General features: G+C 53.9%; 8 protein-coding genes across 8 annotated transcripts in view; 3 read left to right on the top strand and 5 right to left on the bottom strand.

Moving 5' to 3' along the window:
- Nucleotides 1-108: 108 nt before the first annotated feature.
- P152DRAFT_476630 (NAD(P)-binding protein) lies at nt 109-1531 on the bottom strand (the record flags this gene model as incomplete). The annotated part of the gene is made up of 4 exons (XM_033681525.1): nt 109-162; nt 272-990; nt 1046-1059; nt 1158-1531. The coding sequence occupies 4 exons, from the start codon at nt 1529-1531 to the stop codon at nt 109-111; spliced, it is 1161 nt and encodes a 386-aa protein (XP_033530917.1).
- Nucleotides 1532-1874: 343 nt separating this feature from the next.
- P152DRAFT_442213 (uncharacterized protein) lies at nt 1875-3513 on the top strand (the record flags this gene model as incomplete). Its single annotated transcript, XM_033677735.1, has 3 exons — nt 1875-2729; nt 2788-2802; nt 2893-3513. The coding sequence occupies exons 1-3, from the start codon at nt 2019-2021 to the stop codon at nt 3511-3513; spliced, it is 1347 nt and encodes a 448-aa protein (XP_033530916.1). The 5' UTR covers nt 1875-2018.
- Nucleotides 3514-4365: 852 nt separating this feature from the next.
- Nucleotides 4366-5000, top strand: P152DRAFT_452175 (uncharacterized protein; the record flags this gene model as incomplete). The annotated part of the gene is made up of 2 exons (XM_033678276.1): nt 4366-4626; nt 4710-5000. 2 exons carry the CDS (start codon nt 4366-4368, stop codon nt 4998-5000), a joined length of 552 nt encoding a protein of 183 aa, XP_033530915.1.
- Nucleotides 5001-5570: 570 nt separating this feature from the next.
- P152DRAFT_168062 (uncharacterized protein) lies at nt 5571-10262 on the bottom strand. The gene is made up of 5 exons (XM_033674067.1): nt 10234-10262; nt 9968-10185; nt 8186-9921; nt 5930-8141; nt 5571-5858 (listed from the first exon to the last, which is right to left on the bottom strand). The coding sequence occupies exons 2-5, from the start codon at nt 10055-10057 to the stop codon at nt 5709-5711; spliced, it is 4188 nt and encodes a 1395-aa protein (XP_033530914.1). The 5' UTR covers nt 10058-10185; nt 10234-10262; the 3' UTR covers nt 5571-5708.
- A 512-nt stretch (nt 10263-10774) lies between these two features.
- Nucleotides 10775-13648, top strand: P152DRAFT_442207 (ATP-dependent DNA helicase; the record flags this gene model as incomplete). Its single annotated transcript, XM_033677734.1, has 2 exons — nt 10775-10902; nt 11020-13648. Exon 2 carries the CDS (start codon nt 11168-11170, stop codon nt 13646-13648), a length of 2481 nt encoding a protein of 826 aa, XP_033530913.1. The 5' UTR covers nt 10775-10902; nt 11020-11167.
- A 75-nt stretch (nt 13649-13723) lies between these two features.
- On the bottom strand, nt 13724-14869 carry P152DRAFT_476626 (uncharacterized protein; the record flags this gene model as incomplete). Its single annotated transcript, XM_033681524.1, has 2 exons — nt 13724-13786; nt 13838-14869. The coding sequence occupies 2 exons, from the start codon at nt 14867-14869 to the stop codon at nt 13724-13726; spliced, it is 1095 nt and encodes a 364-aa protein (XP_033530912.1).
- A 633-nt stretch (nt 14870-15502) lies between these two features.
- Nucleotides 15503-16576, bottom strand: P152DRAFT_461699 (uncharacterized protein). Its single transcript, XM_033680185.1, has one exon. It carries the CDS (start codon nt 16449-16451, stop codon nt 15561-15563), a length of 891 nt encoding a protein of 296 aa, XP_033530911.1. The 5' UTR covers nt 16452-16576; the 3' UTR covers nt 15503-15560.
- Nucleotides 16577-17160: 584 nt separating this feature from the next.
- The window catches only part of P152DRAFT_452171 (BAR-domain-containing protein), a gene marked incomplete at both ends in the record, with an annotated part of 1423 nt that continues 1146 nt past the window's right edge, over nt 17161-17437 (bottom strand). The window contains one exon of the mRNA XM_033678275.1: nt 17161-17365. Within this exon, the coding sequence (XP_033530910.1) occupies nt 17161-17365 (205 nt within the window). The remainder of the gene's footprint in view (nt 17366-17437) is intronic.

Here is a 17437-nt window from a genome sequence, read left to right as displayed (position 1 = left end):
TCGGCACCATCTTTCGCCCCAACGACGCAAGAGAATGGCTTTCGAGTCCCGCCGTCCCCTCGGGTCCGCGGCAACGGCACCAACATCTAGATTCGGCGAATCGGGTCGTTATTCAGACTCGTCTTCGGGGATCGGGAAATTCAGGTGCTTCCAGTCTTCGATCTAGCTCGAAGAAGCAATTAGTACATATTCAAGCCTCACAGCAACGGCCCCAAATAACGCTGAACAGAGCTTGGGGGGTGGAGCACAGGAATTTCAAAAGGAAACATACCTCCTCGGTGACACAGCGCAGTCGGTCCCGGACACTCTCGACGGCGAAACCGCCCAGCAACAGCCGCAAGGGAGGATAACTGCAATGGCCCAGCTGCCAGACGAGTTCCGCACTCTTGACTGCCGAGGTAGGTTGCCGATCGTTGAGCCACTGGACCACTCGCTTGGCATGCGCTGACGGTGCAGTAGGACTATCGTACGGCGCCGACGGCGGCTTGACCAGGAACGCTTGCCATCGCCGCGGTTTTCCTGGTGACAGACCTTTTGAATTCTTCAATCCGGTGTCGGTTTCCGGAGGAACGACGGAGCTAGCCACAGGGCTGTTAAACAGCGGTTGCGTTTCCGGTCCGTCAGCGAGGTGGTCGTCCAGACGGACGTGCCCTGGTTCGATCAAGCTTGCCTTGATGCCGAAAGAGTCGATTTCATATAGCATGCTCTCAATCAGTCCTTCCACTGCATATTTCGTCGCGCAGTAGGGGCCTAGTCCCGGGACGCCGAGTGCGCCGGAAGTGCTACTGAAAATGATGTACCGGCAGGGGAAAGGGGCGACTTGTGCGCTTCCACTCTTTGATTTTTCCGGTACGGCGGCCAACAGAGATTCGGCGCGCTCACGGAAGTAGGGGAGGGAGAGCTGGATGATGTTCAAGGTGCCGAGGAAGTTCGTTTCAAATTGATTTCGTAAGTCGTGTGTATCTTGATCTTCGCAAGCCCCGATAACTCCTACATGGAAAGTTCTAGTCAGTTGTCACCGTGTAGGAGTCATTGTTAAACTCACCGTAGCCTGTACAACTATCAGAAGCGCATGCACGGTCAGCATAATGTCCATCAAAGACAGCGGTCAAGTAGCACCAAATATAACTGGGTTAATACCATCGAGGAGTACTTACTTCACAACGATGTCAAATGCCTTCCAGTGCTTGATAGCCGCCTGAACTGCTGCATCCACCGTCTCTCGAACCCGCACATCACACAGCAGGCCATGATAGTTCCGCTCGCCGGGCTTCGCGTTCTGCATCTGCTGGAGCGTGTGCTCCTTCGTCCAGCCCACCGCAGATACCCTATCACCGTGAGACAGACAGCACCTGACGAGGGACCGTCCCATGTGCCCTGTTGCCCCAAAGATGAGCCATGTCTTCTGCTTTGGCGGATTCGAGTCGCTGGGGGGTTCGGTAGTGGGAGGAAGGCGGAGGGTCACGGCGGACGGGGGGCTGGTACGGGGTCTCGGGGAGTCCTGAGAGCCCCCGCAGTGGTGTTCAGCCATTTTCTGCGGTAGTGATGCTTCAGGGCAATGTCGTCCTTGCTTCAGGTAGGAACATCTTCAAGGGAGGTACGTTTTACGTGTGGTATGCCACTGGGGGATTAGACCGGGAGAGGGAGGGCGTTCAGATTAGCAATGCTCGGGAAGCGGGAGCTAAAACCGTGGAACCAATCCTAGTCAATAGCTCATAGCAAATAAAAACCCCGTTCGGACGTCAATATCACTTGCATCTACCATGTCACATCCGCAATCGTTCACGAGCATTCTTGGAATATATGAGTTACCGATCCCATTTTTTATTGACTCCAGAGGGGGTACTGCAGCGGTTGAGTCTTCCCCCGGGGCTGCCAGTTGATGGTGACTTCCCATCCTTTCCCACCCAGATTCATACTATCGGCCCCGTCAACGACGACAAGCAATGGCCTCGGGTACATGCCAGTAGCTATCTGTAAGGGATAGCCCATAATAAGGATTGGAAGCACTATCAACCATGCCAGAGTCCTCCAGCTTCGTTCCAACCTTCACCCAGGGTTTCATCCTGGGACAGCTCACCTTAGCCGTGATTATCTTCGCGTTCATCAAATTCTTCATCTTTGGAGAACCATCCACATCCGACAGCTTGCGACCATCCCATCGACCATATTCCTCCTCACATTCGCGGACATATTCTCGATCTGCCTCTGGAGGGGCGAACAATACATTGCGACACCGGCCGTCCACCACCTTTTCAACCCTACCCCCCAGCACCCCATTAATCCTCTCCAAAACGTATTACAATACGGCCTCTCACCCCCCAGAATCGCTAGACTGGTTCAACGTCCTCGTTGCGCAGACGCTCGCACAGCTCCGTGCGGATGCCCTTCATGAAGGCGCTATTGTTCGCAGTTTGGAGTCCGTGCTAAATGGACCATTGAAACCCAGCTGGGTCGGCGATATGCGGATCACCGAAATCGCCCTGGGCGAGGAATTCCCCATCTTCAGCAACTGTCGAGTGATTCCGGTGGAGGAGGGCGAGAATGGCCATGTCGGAATGGGGGTTAGCGCCGGCGAGGGGGCCAGATTGCAGGCGCAGATGGACGTGGACTTGGGCGATGTGATCACGCTTGGAGTAGAGACGACCGTGAGGTTGAACTATCCAAAGCCCCTGATTGCAGTCCTTCCAGTGGCGCTGGCCGTATCTGTAGTGAGATTCAGCGGGACGGTATGTGCAGACCAAAACGCCACCCCCTTTCAGGGCTTACACTAACCATGGTTGCTAGCTCTCTTTATCACTTGTCTCCATTCCATCAGGAGCCGAAGAGGGTAATTCGACTCTATCCAGCCCTACTCCCACTCATAGGATGCCGACCTCGCCGTCTCCTCAGCCCTCGTCACCAACGCGGAACTCTACCGCGTTGACGTTCACCTTCCATCCCAACTACACCCTTGCTCTTCGGACGTCTTCACTAGTTGGCTCTCGCGCTCGATTGACGAACCTGCCAAAGCTGGCAGAGCTTATCGAGGCCCAGGTGCGGCGATGGTTCGAAGACCGCGTCGTCAGCCCACGGTTCCAACAGGTCGCGCTCCCGAGTCTCTGGCCCCGGATGCGCAATGCTAGGGGCGGCGAGCCTGACGACAGCGATGACAGACAGTCGACAGCTCCCGAGGAGACGGCTCGCGAAAGCCGAAGCGACAGCAAGATGCGTGGCCGAGATCGAAGCAGAGGTCACAGGAGACCCTCAACCGCCCAAGGCGAGAACCACGCTGCCCCTGACCACGACCATCTAAGGACAAGCAGTTCCGCCCGGGACCCCAATGCCGACGACATCGAGCACCGCGCGCCCGACGAGGGTCTCCGTCTCCGCGACTCGGAGGCTCGAAGCCGTGACGCTGACGAGGGTTTGCGGTTCCGAAGTGCGGGTTCTCGCAGCCGCGAATCGGAGATGCGGGCCACCACGGATGGATTTAAAATCCCGGGTAGCATGCCGGGAGGACTTGTTGGATGAGCGGGTAGCTCGTCAGCATGGATGGACTTGCGGACGATCGACTCTAGGAAAATGACGATCCATATCGGACTGGTGGCGCTTCGATGGCTACGGACCGCAATGCATGCGACCACCGATAGATTTAAAATCCCGGGAAGTATTCCGAGAGAACTTGTCGGATGGGCTCGTGGCTCGTCGGCATGGGATAGACTTGCGGACTGATCGACTCCACGAAAACGACGGCCCATCCCGGACTAGGAGACCTTTCGATGGCCACGAACAACAATCCGTCAAGATCTTGACTTATATATATGCAATCCAGGCCTTTAGACCTACCCATCCGGACTGCTGCTGCCTCGCAAGATTCAAATGCTTCGAGGGAGTAGAAGGGATATGTTGCGGCATCTGCGTTGAAGAAGTTGATGGTCCTGAAGTGTACCCCGAAGGCATCAAAACTCTTAGAGGATTACCGTCGTACATCTCCCTTGATCAAGAAAGTCGGCAATTACATGGACAATCTCTACGGGGACTGGAGGAGGACATCCAAGGCGAATGAGCATCCATTGCTTCCACCCCGAAGCGGTTTAGAATCGAAAGGGGCGGAGACGGATTCACATTTCACGAGCACTGTCGCATGGCCGGACACAACTCTCTGTTGCCCCTGAGACTCCAATGTTCACTGGAGTCTTGATTTTTTCCTATTTTCCCTTCAGTCGACAATCGCCGTCAACTCTCACCTTCTCGGCAACCCCGCCGGACAACTCATCATTTCCCTACTTTCCACACACTTTCGCATCTTCAACATCTATCCCCACCATCTATCCCCACCATCTATCTTCACACCACCACCCCCCTCATCCACCATCCCTAGCAATGGCCGCTCCCGGAGGCAGAGATCCTGCACAGCAAGGGGAACCACCTCTCAGCCCCCCTTCGCTGAAGCGACTAGCACCAGCTCCCCTCACCCCACGCGGATCTCCGGCGGTGGCGGCGGCCAATCCACCCGCCAATGCTGCCAGACGTTTCCGGCCGTACCGCATGCCTCCATCTGAATCCCTCGGATCCCCTGCCCCGTACAACCGCCGTTCCTCCCGGACCCATACGCGCCGATGCCTCCGAACCTGTATGCCGCAGGTCCGAGTGGCCAATACGATCGGCTACTCCCTCCAAACCCCACTTGCAGGCCGTCGACACAGGACGCTCTAGCACTCGCCTAGCCGCAGATTGCCACTAACGCCGGTCCCTCCATGGCGAACCTCCCAGCACTAGCCGGACCGCAAGCTCCTCCACCTGATCATCGTATCGCCCCCGTGACGACTTCCTATCGTCGTGGCCGCGAGTTGCCATTGATTGAGAAGCCGGGGGCAGTCCATCGCCTTGGAGTTTGCCTGGATCGAGAGAGTACGACGGAGGGATTGTTCAACGGCAAGGGACCCCAACACTCATGTCAAGTAGCGCGATGCTCTTCGACACTCATATATGGGCGGGTTGGACGGAGGGACGGATAACTTTCACGGGCAAGCAAACGAGCTGAATCCATCATGTACAAGTAGCTGCACCAAAATATACCCCCATCTCATGCCCATCGCCGTCTCATTAAAATTCAAATGTTCCTCATAACTAGTTAACATGCATGAAGCCTAACCCATGAATCAACCTCGACCAGCAATGCGCCCATCCATCCATTCATCCATCTCTGTCTCTGATCTCATCACGGAAAAGATGGAGGAGACAAAGCCGAATGACACCGCACCACAACGACGGAGCCGTCCAGTCGAATGCTGTATTACGCTTCGTACGATGAAGAAAGCACCCCTCCTGCATCCACGTCCATTCGTCGTCATTACGAAACTTGATATTATTCAACACGAAGAGCCTCCGCTTGGTAGATCTACTCCAGCGCAGAAACTGCATTTTGCGGATGACATTAAACTATGCTAGGCGGCGGTGAAACATGTAGTCCATGTACCTAGTGTATTGCATCGTAAAAAAAACCCCCGTGTCCTTCATTCGCCTTTTCACTCCCAGTATTCGCGATCCACCAGTCGCCGGTCGCCATCCTACCGATACGCCATCCCCAGTGAGTAGTGCCACAGGTCTAATAACGCCGAAAGCACGAACCAACCTTCACGCACCTCCTCCATCCATCCATCCCACATCGCAAACAACCCCGACGAGCGAGAACCGTCAAGTTTTATCTTGGTCCGCGGGTCGAGCTACCCCTTCCCAGACGCAAGCGGCGTGCCGACGCTGGAGACGGGTGCGGTGGTGCCGTCGGGGAGGTCGGTGTCCGGCTCGTCGATGTCACCCCAGTCGAATTCGGGGTGTTTGGCGGCCTCGTCTTTGAGGTGCTTGATGCAGGTTTCCTAATCGACAAAAATCAGATTTCCGTTGCGAAATACGTGGAATGAGTAGGGGGGACGGAGGATCAACATACCTCAATCAAGTTCGCATCCTGATACAACAAGCTCCCATCCTCGTTATACGTCCGACAATTCCCGCACAGCGTCCCGATATCCTGCCGGAACTCCCGCAGACTCTGATACTCGCGGCGGTTGATCCGCTTCTGCACCATCTTCATACAGATCGGCCGGGCGATAATCCGGTAGTAGTCAGGGTATAGCGACTTGTCGGGCAGGTCGATAAACGGGTCGATGATCCCGCGGTCCGGCACCTCGGGGTCGTCCGACTGCTCCTCCAGCCCGTCGAGCACCTTGAACACCGCGTTCACGATGTCCTGCAGAGCCTCCCGCTGCGGTTTGGACAGCGTTTCCGCCGGCTTCGCCTGCCGTCCGCGCTTCTTCGGCGGCTGCGGCACGTCGCCGTCGAGGGACGCGTCGTCGACTTTGCGCTTCTCAGACTTGGGTTTGCGGCCGCGCTTCTTGGGGAGGACAGGTTCCTCGGAGCTCTCGCGAGAGGGGGCGGGTGAGTCGGTGCCGAGCTGGGAGCCTTGGCCGCGTTTTTCCTTGTTGGAGACGCGCTTGGCGATGCGGGCTTCCTTACGGGCGACGGCGGCCTCGATGGTGTCTTCGTCGTCGTCGACGGCTTCGAGCCACTGCTCCTCGGTGAGGCCGTCGTCATACTTGACGCGGGTGCGCTCACGGGCGCCGCGGCCAGTGATCTCCTCGACTTCCTCTTGAATGGGGACGTCTTCGTTGAGGTAGATCTCCGGGAGCTCGTTTTCGCCGAGGAGGCGGGGGAGTTTCTTGTCGGGGCCGTATATGCCAGACTTGTTGCGCTCGGCGTCGATCTGCTGGAAGATGGGGAGCTCGTCGTCCGAGCGCATCATGAGAAGGTTGAGATCGTCGTCGTCCATCTCTTCTTGCTCGAGGCTCTCGGCGGCTTCAGCGGACTCCAACATGATGCGGAGCATGGCGTCTCGCTCTTCGTTGGTGGACTTGTTGTCGAAGCGACCGGCTTGGATGATTTTCCCGTCCATATCCAACTTGAAATTGGCGCGCTCCAAAATCTTCTCTTCGACGGAGTTGGAAGTGATGAGACGCAGGATGCGCACCTCGTTCTTCTGCCCGATCCGATGCGCACGATCCTGTGCCTGTAAATCCTGGTGCGGATTCCAATCCGAGTCGTAGATGATGACGGTGTCGGCTGTCTGCAGATTCAAACCGAGGCCACCGGCGCGGGTCGAGAGAAGGAAGCAGAAGTAGGGGGAATCGGGTGCATTGAATTGATGCAGGAGCTCGGATCGGTCCTCGGACTTGGTGGATCCGTCCAGGCGGAGATACTGGTATCCGCGAAGCCGCATGAAGTCCTCCATGATGTTCATGATCTGCGTCATCTGGAAGAACATGAGGACGCGATGCCCGGTTTTTTGGAACTTGGGCAGGATCCGATCCAGCAATTCGAACTTTCCGGCGGTGCGCCATAGCAGGTCATTTGACTGACGCGTCGGGTTGACTTGATCCTCGACCTCCTCGAAGACGAAGGGGTGATTGCACAGTTTTCGCAGCTGCATCAGCATGTTGCTCAAGCCACGCACCCCGGTTTTCCCGCCCTTCCCATCGCTGACCATGAGCCGGTTGTGGGTGACCAGTTGCTTGTACAGCTTCGCCTGCAGCGCCGAGAAGTTGCACTTGATGACGCGCTCCTGTTTGTTCGGCAGGTCCTTCTCGACGTCTTTCTTCAGACGACGCAGCAGGAAGGGACGCAGCACCTTGTGCAGACGACGGATGACGAGCAGCTGCTCTTCCTCGGTCAGCTCGATGCGATCCTGACCGCCCGTGTTGGCGAACGGGGTGTTGAACCAGTCATCGAAGGATTTAGCGGATTTGAAGATGTTCGGGAGGACGAAGTTGAGCATGGCCCACAGTTCGGTGAGGTTGTTCTGCAACGGCGTCCCGGTCAGGATAATGCGGTATTTGGTGCTGTAGTAATTCGTGATGGTGGAGCTGAGTTTGGAATTGGCGTTCTTCATGCGATGACCCTCGTCGACGATCATATGCATCCACTTGATTTTGGCCAGGATGGGACGATCCTTGATGATGAACTCGTAGGTGGTGAGGAGGACTTGGAACTGCCCGTAGCGGATTTGCTGTTGCTGTTGTTTTCGAGCGAGAGGGGGGCCCTTGTAGACGATGCGCTGCACGCTTGGTGCCCATTTCTCGAACTCATTATTCCAATTCGTAAGGGTACTAAATCGGTTAGCTTGCGTCAAGGTTAGGCAGAGGGGACTCACCTTAGCGGCACGATCACAAGGAAAGGCCCGGGTTGATTCTTCTTCTCGATGAGGTACGTGATGAGACTGATGGTTTGAATGGTCTTCCCCAGACCCATCTCGTCGGCCAAAATCCCGTTCAGGTTGTTGTTGTACAGGGAAATCATCCACTGCAGACCCTTAAGTTGATAGTCCTTGAGCGTACCACCGACGAGGTTCCCCGACTGTTGCTTGACATCCTCCTTGACACGATGAGCCACCTCGTAGTAGTCGATCTGCCGGCCACGAGCTTCGTGATCTTCCGTTTCGGAGAGCTCGCTCTCCTCTTCCTCGTCTTCGGACACCACGTAGTCCTCCTTGGCACCGCGCTGCTGTCGCTTGACCGACGCCGCCAGCTGTTTGAGGAAACTGTCGGTCTGTCGGAGCAAATGCGAGATACGGCTGTCCTTGGCTTGACCCAGCAACTTGAGGTACGTCTCCTCGTCGTTGGCCCGGAGCGCCTGCAGACGTTGCTTGGCCGTTCGCTCAATGCGCTTCTCCTCTTCCTTCTTGATGTTTTGGTGCGTCGCCAGCATGAGCTGACCAAGCTTCACGGTCCGGGCGCGATGTCGGGCGGCATTCTCTCGGACCTCCTCAGCGTGCGCGACGATAGCGCGCAGGAAGTCGTTGTGCTTCTTCTTCTCCTTGGTCTCCCGGGCATCGCGTTGCTGCTTCTCGAGCTTCTCGGTGATGCGCGCTTCGCGCGACGACTGTTTCTTGATTCGTCGACACATGCCACGGTTGGCCGTCATCGCAAGGTTGTGGGCATGCAGCATCTCCGCGCTGATTTGCTGTCGAAGCCTGCGTTGCAGAGGCAGGAGATTGAGCTTCTTGAATTCGATGAGAGCCTTCAGCTTTGACTTCCCATCGTCTTTCGGCGTGGCGGATCGGTGTGAATCCCAGGATCCAATATTCGCACCCAGCTTCTCCAACTCCGATTTCCGCGCCTGGATCCGGTTGTAGACAATATTCTCGCGCTCTTCGACCAGGCGGTCCACGTCCACGCCCGGGCCCATGATGCTTGGGACGAGAGGTCGTTTGTCCCGGTATTGGTGATCCCAATAGCTGATCGGGTCGCTTCCGGAAAGTTTATAGGGCGACTCGAAGTCCAGGTATCGTGCGCCGTTGGTCGATTCCACATCCTTGGATACCGACCCGGTGGTCGATTCCGCACCCTTGATTACCGACCCGGACGATGCACTCAGCACCTTCTTCGCAGCTGACACGCTCTCCGCCGGACTTTGCGGCTTCTTGGCTTGCTGGGATGGAAACAGCGTCTGCTGTAGTTGTGCGGGCACCGGAAGGTTTTTACTCAGCAGGCGGAAGGCGGCCACTTGCGACCGCAGGGTCGATAGCGACTTGGGCGTGAACACCTGCGTATAGGCATTGGGCACAGGATGCTTGTCATCGCCGCCTTGGAAAAGGGAACCCTGCGTGGCGCTCTGAGGAGTAACGGGTGTTTTCGACGCGCCGGATGCGTCGTTCGTGGTGGAAGCGGTCGAGGTGGCAACAGGCGCGACTCCGTTGCTGGTACCGTTCGTGAGCGATCCATTCTGCTGTTGGGACTGCGCCTGTTGCTGCTGCTGCTGCTGATGCGCCATGCCCATGCGCTTCTTCTGCGCCGCGGCCTGTCGCTGGATGTTTTGGACCATGTTGCGCGTCTTGATGAAATCGGGGTCCGTCTCCGCGACGCCGGAGCTCTTCATCTGTTGGTATTTCTGCCCTCGTTAGCAAGCTTCGTCGCGCGTTGATGGGGGATCATACAAGGAACAGCTCCTGGATTTTCTCCTTGGTGTTGGGCCCAGGTCCATGAGACGCGGCCGGAAATCCCGGCGCGGGTTGAACTGACGCCATGATGGTCGTTCAGGCCCAGTGCGGTGAATGCCCCAAGCACGTGGTCCCCGTTATCGACTCCACAACCGTATGCGGAGGACGGGTGAGAATGCGCAAGAGCGGTCGCAGTGGCAAATGGGTCGCGAGGTCTTGGCGCGGTGAGGGAGAGTGAATTCCAGCAGCTCAGAATGACATACTCCGCAATAGGGAATGATCGGGGGAGAGAGCGGAGATGGAATGCGGCGTTGGGGTGGTACTGCGTGCAAGTTGGGGGAAAGTCGCGATGGTCGAAGCGGGAACGAGGGTGGGAGGGAAATTGGGGGGACGGGGCGATGGGCTCTAAGGAAAGGAATGGGGAGATCAACGCGTGAAAAAGGACGTGTATGGGGGTGAGGGAGGGAGAAACGGGGATGGAATTGATGGCTGCGGGCGTTGCACGATGGACAACAGACTGGAAGGATGGTTCAGATGTTGGTTGGTGGTGTCAGTCTCTCACAGTCCTCAGTCTCTCAGTCTCTCTAAGCAGCAACTCAAGTTGTTGCGTTCTCTGCTGCGCAGTCTGAACGCTACGGGACGGATAAATGTTTGTCCGTAACAGCACGTGACATATATTATCATTGACTCACGTGCTGTGGTCACGTGCATCTATCCTGCTTCACAGTTACCTCAGCAAGCTCAGGCTATTTCTCAGGGGAGTCTAACCTTTTTTGTAAAAGGTCACGTTACTTTAACTACTCCTCTGGTAAATAGCCTGAGGATTCTGTCAATGACGCGCACTGCTCTGCATAAATTTTGTATGTGGTTTGTATGTATCTCTGCGGATTTGACAAAATCACGATCCATTAATAACCACATCAAAACACGTCGTATGTACTCCAAAATCTGATCGATTGTGTATTAAAGTATGCTCTATCTCGTAATTGATTTTTTTTTACATGTCCATGCTTGTGTCGGGTGAAAAACGCTAATATGTGATGAACTAGACCACACCGAAATCACCATCCAGCCATCGTTCCGGAGCTTACGGTCGAATGAGCCTGGAAAACACCCATTGGATGTCATATAACGCCTTTCTCGGTCGGTATTCACACAAATATCTATTATTGAACACATTTTGTGTCCATATTTCCCATGCGAAGCAAGGCGAGCGTTCGAAAACGGCGACGAGAGACCATGGACATCGCCAGAGATCTCGTCCACGATGCCTATAGCACCACTAGTATGCTGGCTATACAGCGGTTAGTCGAAATTGCAAGAGACGCGCCCGAGGAAGTGCAGAAGGGCATCATCAGGGCAGGCCTGGACTGCCATCTCTACCCATTCGAGCCTCGTCAGAAGCAGGTAGATGCTATATGGCATTTAGTATTCAAGAAGGAGGACCTTATTCTTGCAGCCAAGACATCTTTTGGCAAAAGTGTCATATTCCAGGCAGCGCCGTTGTTTTGCCGCGATGGCATCGGCCTCATTATCATCCCTTTGGATCGAATTGGACAGGAGCAGTGTATCAAAATCCAAAGGCTTCCGGGCGCGAGATCCGTGTTTATCAATGGCAGGACGGACAAGACTCAAGAATTAGCCCAAGAGATTGAAATGGGAGTGTATACTCATCTTATCATGGGCCCAGAGATCGCCGCCGGTTGGTTTCGATCGATAGCAAGCAGCCCGACTTTTAAGAAGCGTGTCTGTATCGTGGCTATAGATGAGCTCCATTTAGTGGCCCTCTGGGGAAGTGGTATCCGTCCACAGTATGCACAACTCTCTCTTCTACGCCGAAGGCTAGGGGGAGGTGTCCCTTGGTTTGGCTGCTCTGCCACCCTGGACCGGACGACGTTAGACACTGCGACAAAAATGACAGGATTCCAGGCCAGCTGCGAGTTCTTCCGATCATCCGTCGATAGACCAGAGATTAAGTTAATCGTCGAGATGATCCAACCACGGACAACGAAGAGATTCATAAGCCTCTTCTTTGTTCTGCAGGACGCCATCACAAACGGCTCGCCAACGCCGGAGCGAATTCCGAAGACTGTAATCTTTATAGACTCCCGACGGGATATCCAAAAATGTGCGGAATGTCTGCGAGATTGGCTACAGAAACTGTTAGCTGGGTCCGTGGACGCCCACGACTGCAAGCAGATTATCCAGGTCTACCATTCACATACTACTCCGAACGACAAGAATGCTATATACGACCAGTTTTCTAAACCGGACTCTAAGATCCGAATCATGGTGGCCACAGAATCATTGGGAACGGGGGTAGATCTCTCGGATGTCATACGAGTTGTCCAGTATGGCTTCCCTCTAGAACGACTCTTATGCGTCCTTATCCAACGCTTTGGCCGTGCAGCTAGGATGACTGGCATTAAAGGAGAGGCTATATTCTTGGTAGAAAGTTGGGCGATAGGTGACAGGATCTCATCGACAAGACCGGCGCTGCAATCCAGAACTCAGATGCTGTCGTGTTTAAGGCAGCCTTCCGACACGAGCCAGTTAGCTCAGTCGTACTCCACCGATCCAGGGGTGGGCGGTGATATCCCAGATGATGAATCGGATGTTGCCGTAGACGCTATTAAGTATGATATACCAGGAGGGCAGCACCGACGCAAAACGGGGAGAGAACGCCGAACAGACCTATATAATGACTGTCCGGCGCTATTCAATCTTGTTAATCGATCCGCATGCCTACGCCGAATCCTAATGGATTGGCTACAAGAGAGTCTATCGGACCCTGCATCTAGGTTACCGGCTCCTCAACCGCACGAGTGCTGTAACGTCTGTAACCCTGATCTGACGCGGGCGGTGCCTTTCCCATGGGATACCACTGCTAGTCTTCGCAAGCCCCAGGCTGGAACGGCATCCCGCGCATTTTATGACCGCCTGACCCTCTGGGGAGACAACGTTGTTAATTCGGCACATCGGATGGTAAAGCCAGAGCTCTCAGTACGGTTACTCGCGCAGAAGGAAGAGTGGATATCAATATCCAGAGAGTATACGAACATCCGCTCGGCTGCTGAGTTGGAGAAGTTTATGAAATCGGCTTGGATGAAAGATCATTCCCATGAGCTGTTCGAAGAGTTTAATAAAATCAAGTCCTATGTCGTGAGGAACTGGCCCGGAGGCTGCACGCCAGGAACCACAGCTGCAGCTCAAGTTCTAATACGAAGAGCACCATTCGAAAGACAAGCTCATCCCACCGCCGAACGGCAAGTATCTCAACAACGAAGTCGGAAGAGAAGATTGTCTATCGAAGCAGAGACTCCGATAACTCCTGATCAGGAACGAAGAGTATTATTCGCGCATGAACGAGAAGAGTACGCTTCCTCGCTAGAGCGAATCATTGCCCAGGCAAGAGAGGTACCAGCTTCGAGTTCTTCTTATCTACCTACTCTATCAATGCCTATAGTATCAGTGAACTCGTCATTCACATCTATAGGTAGGTCGATGATATCTACAGACGTAGACTATTCTTCTACTATATCAGGTGTTCTCGAAGATGGTGAGAATGAGGTGCCAGGAATAATTAATAGTAATCAGGCCTCGAAACGTCCCGCATTGAGCCGAGGGAAGGGAGTAGCGACGAAACGGGTCGTACTCGGCGTTTTAGACTCGATTTAACGCAAGGCGAAGTCCTCGCAGTAAGAAAAGGAATAATAGCCGCTACGACTACAGCGAGTGGGTATTATAGATAGGTTAGTCTAACTCGACATCCGAAGGTAAACCCCATTCATGGGTTATATCTCTGTCTGCCAAGGGCTGGCGACGTCTGTTAGCACAAGACCAGAAACTATATGAGCATGCACATACCAATATCGCCATCGTGTCGCTATTGGGATCTAGATCAGCCGTAGCTCCTCTCCTCTCATAAGGTGGTACAACTATCCGATCTTTATCTCTTATAACTTTTGCATTGAACACTTCCAATTTTTGAGTTGCTACTCTTTCGAGCCCGACCGTATGTATGTCTGGCGCTTGATGTCTTGCCTTCCTGCCGCCGTCATAGAGCTTAATCGAGTCGTATGCTAGCTCAAAGGCCAATGTATGAATATCATCTTTCGGGGAGGGCACGGAATGTGTGGAGTTGTCCTTCCGGGCGAATGCATCCTCAACTGCCCTGCGTAGACAAACAGTATATTCTGCCGTCAATGAGGTAGTCTTGAACAGGGCATCTAATCCGAAAGTCGACGTTCGACGGGCCCAAAGCTCTCTTTTCAGCTCTAGGTTTAGATATTCAAGGCTACGATCGACTTCTTGCCAGGTGTCCCGACGGCCGTGCGGATTAACGAGGCTATTCGAGAGTATTGCGCGCCGAAGCTCCTTGTCACAAGCTTTGGTGCTAGTGAGCCGCTTTAGATAGAGCATTTCGAATGCGTAGTTTGATTGTCCAGTCCCCTCGAAGTAAAAGCAACAGACACCAATAACTCGATCAATGAGTCCTATATCTCCGTTTTTGATACCGTACTTCAAGGTCTTGTATACAACCATTTGTTGAAGATATCGAGCGTGACTGAGGAACTCCTCATCGACTGTGTCGTTGGTATACTGCTCCTTAGATGGTCGCCAGGCTTGCGGCTCAAATGCGGATCTGCGAATATCCTCCACTAGGTCCATAAAGCCTCTAGTATTCATGTTCCGAATTGCCTTGTCAACCTCATCTTGATCCGAGGTATCGATGCCGCACTGCTCGAGGCGAGTATAGAGTAGTCCAACAACCCGAGCGTCGAAACTGTGAAGTACCAGCTCTTCCAGAACCTGAAATGCTGCACGGTCTGCTGGAATATTCTTTCGTCCCCAGAAGTTGATGTTGTGATAGAGAGTTGAAGCGTCCTGTTGCTCCATGTTTCCGTAATGTGTCTTTTGCATAAGCCATAGAAAATTCATACGCAGGTGAAAGAGAGCAGCGACTCCTATCAGCCAGTCTTTTCTATCATACGCCATAGACGCGTCTACTTGCTCAGCCTGCATAGATCGGATAAGTGAAGAGGTTTTTTGATCGCCAAATGCCAAGAACAGACGGTTGTCGAATTCTTTATTATCTAGCCGGAATTGGTACTTGTAGATGCTCTCTATAACCTCGTAGGAACCATCTAGAGTACCTTCGTTAAAGAGAATCGGACCGAGCGTCTTGCTATCTGTCTTTCGAATCTCGAGTAACTCGACTGCTGGCATAGCGGGGTAAGGTGTGTCGGACGTAGAGAAGATAGATTCGACCGATATTGGATATGCTGATCGAATTGCCTCCGCTATAAAGTAGGTATCAATCTTTGCGGCAGTCTCGTCATATACTGCTGCACCAGGAGAATATAAAAGATCCTCTATTGTAAGTGGAACCTCGCGGTGTAGCATTGACTGCTTTAGACCACCAGAGGGGATATCAGAGCCTCTGAAAACCTTTCCCGTTGTCACAGAGCGCATTTCTGCGTGATTTGAAATAAGCTGGTGCTTAATACCTTCTCGATAGTCGAAATTGTCATATACAACACAGGCATCCAGTTGCTGACCATATCGACGAACCGTTCCCTAATTGCAATCAGTGGACGTCTATACTGAGAGGCGGTGAGGATGCCTTTGCTTGTTCTGCCACAGTTTCGAGATGCCTGTGGACTCCCTTGTAGCCTTCACAAACCCCAAATTGGTGAAGAAGATCGAGGATACGTCGTTTCACGCCATTTGAGTGCAGAAAGGCGCCAAATACGCGGGGAAACTTGTTACTCCCTTCCGATGCCCGAGAATAGCAGAGAATCGACGTGATTATCGCAATCCTGTGGTTGAACTTGACAGGATCCCGTGGCGGTCGATCTTTTCTCTCTGTCTTGGGCGCCATAAGGCCATTGAGCAATCCACATAGAAGAGGAGCACGAGTTTTAACTTGCTCGTACATCTGCCCAAACTGCATGTTGCCCAGTATGCGCTCGTAGTCCTCGACCTTCTGACCCTCTGACTGTTTCTCCCTCCCTACGCCGGCAGGTGAAGTCTTCTCTTGGACACGGTCGACTTGGTAGGCACTAAACATATCTCCGGCTTCTTCCAGTTCCTTCATTTCCTTCCTCAGGTCCTTTATAGTGACAATTCCTGCCGCACCAGACGCGGGATGTTCTCGCAGTGCATCTAAGACCTCTGCCTGACCGTAGACGGCCTCGGCGAGTCGTTTGGCACGCGTGGCAGGGCGCTCCCCATAACCATCAGACCCTTGAGTCGTCGCGTAGACATGGATAAATTCTCGTAGTGTAATGTTTTTTTTCCGCATGAATTGGCATATCTCGTTTACTCTCTGCGCCTTACTGCGTCTTTGAGAACCTCTTGCTTTCTGACGAGGTGCATTAGATGTGTTTGACGCAGCAATATGCTGAGAACTTGGAGCAGGTAGCAAAGTGGGCGAGTTCAACCGCGCGCTCTGACGATGCTGGTTTCGGGCCGACATGACCCAAAATTCAATCAATTATGGAGAAAAAGCAGGGGAATCGAATGGTTATATTTAATTGACGGAGCATAGTGTGGTTGTGGATGAAAATGGAGTTAAAGATGGTCTTCCATTTGGTATGAAAGCTCTCCGCACACACCCAAAACCCATTGACAGAATCCTCAGGCTATTTGTTCGAGGAGTGCATGTGACTTACCGATTAGGTATAGTCCCACTCCGGTGCCTTGGCACGACCACAAATAGCCTGAGCTTGCTGAGGTAACTTCACAGCCTCACACAATTCAGACGCCACAGTCCATTGTACTGCCGACTAGTGGCCTAGAGGCTAGAGCTGAGAGATCACTAGACACTAAGGATGGCAATACGAGGGACATGTAAGACGTGATAAGGTCATACTCAACTCAGATTCAAGCTCCTAGTCTGCCAGTTTCACTTTCCTCACAAACATCGACGTGTTCACAACGTTCCGATTCTCTATCCTGACTTCATTTGGCGGAACACGCTTTTGCATTGTCGACTAGACTGCACGAAACGGACCTACGGCCTCGCTGAACCCCTCCTCGTAAAAATAATAGTATACACGACCAGCGCTTTTTACCAACGACCATCTGCACCAAGGGAGGAGACTCCAGACTCAAAACTCTCCCGAATTATTAGACGGCCTTCTCCCAACACCACGCTCAACCCAACCTACCTATCTATTCCCCCATCACCCCAACCCCACAAACTTTTTCCCCGGCACCGGCGGCGGCGCCGCCTTCTTCACCCGACTCGGCGGCGGCGGGGGCGGCGCCTTCTTCACGAACCCGACGTCCACCTCGCTGGCCGTCGACGTCGTGCTCGCGTGCGTGTTCGTCGGCGAGTGGCTCTGATACGCGGCGTAGTCGTCGTTCGGGTCGTGGAAGATGTTGCCGCTGGCGGTCATCATGCGGGGCGCCGGGCGGAGGGCGCAGCGGAGGCCGGCCGGGTCGGTGGGGATGCGGGTG

This window comes from Eremomyces bilateralis (genome assembly GCF_010015585.1).
Source record: "Eremomyces bilateralis CBS 781.70 unplaced genomic scaffold P152scaffold_26, whole genome shotgun sequence".
Classification (NCBI taxonomy): Eukaryota; Fungi; Ascomycota; class Dothideomycetes; order Eremomycetales; family Eremomycetaceae; genus Eremomyces; species Eremomyces bilateralis.
The sequence above is the reverse complement of the archived record's forward strand: the minus strand, read 5'-3'. Positions and strand labels throughout refer to the sequence as shown.

What these genes read in the sequence shown, in the direction of transcription:
- P152DRAFT_168062 (XM_033674067.1), bottom strand. Translation starts at nt 10,057, where the DNA reads ATGGCGTCAGTTCAACCCGCGCCGGGATTTCCGGCCGCGTCTCATGGA. An exon ending in AAATCCAGGAGCTGTTCCTT is followed by an intron (nt 9,922 to 9,967) that starts GTATGATCCCCC and finishes TAACGAGGGCAG; the next exon opens with AAATACCAACAGATGAAGAG. An exon ending in CTTGTGATCGTGCCGCTAAG is followed by an intron (nt 8,142 to 8,185) that starts GTGAGTCCCCTC and finishes TAACCGATTTAG; the next exon opens with TACCCTTACGAATTGGAATA.
- P152DRAFT_461699 (XM_033680185.1), bottom strand. Translation starts at nt 16,451, where the DNA reads ATGTCGGCCCGAAACCAGCATCGTCAGAGCGCGCGGTTGAACTCGCCC.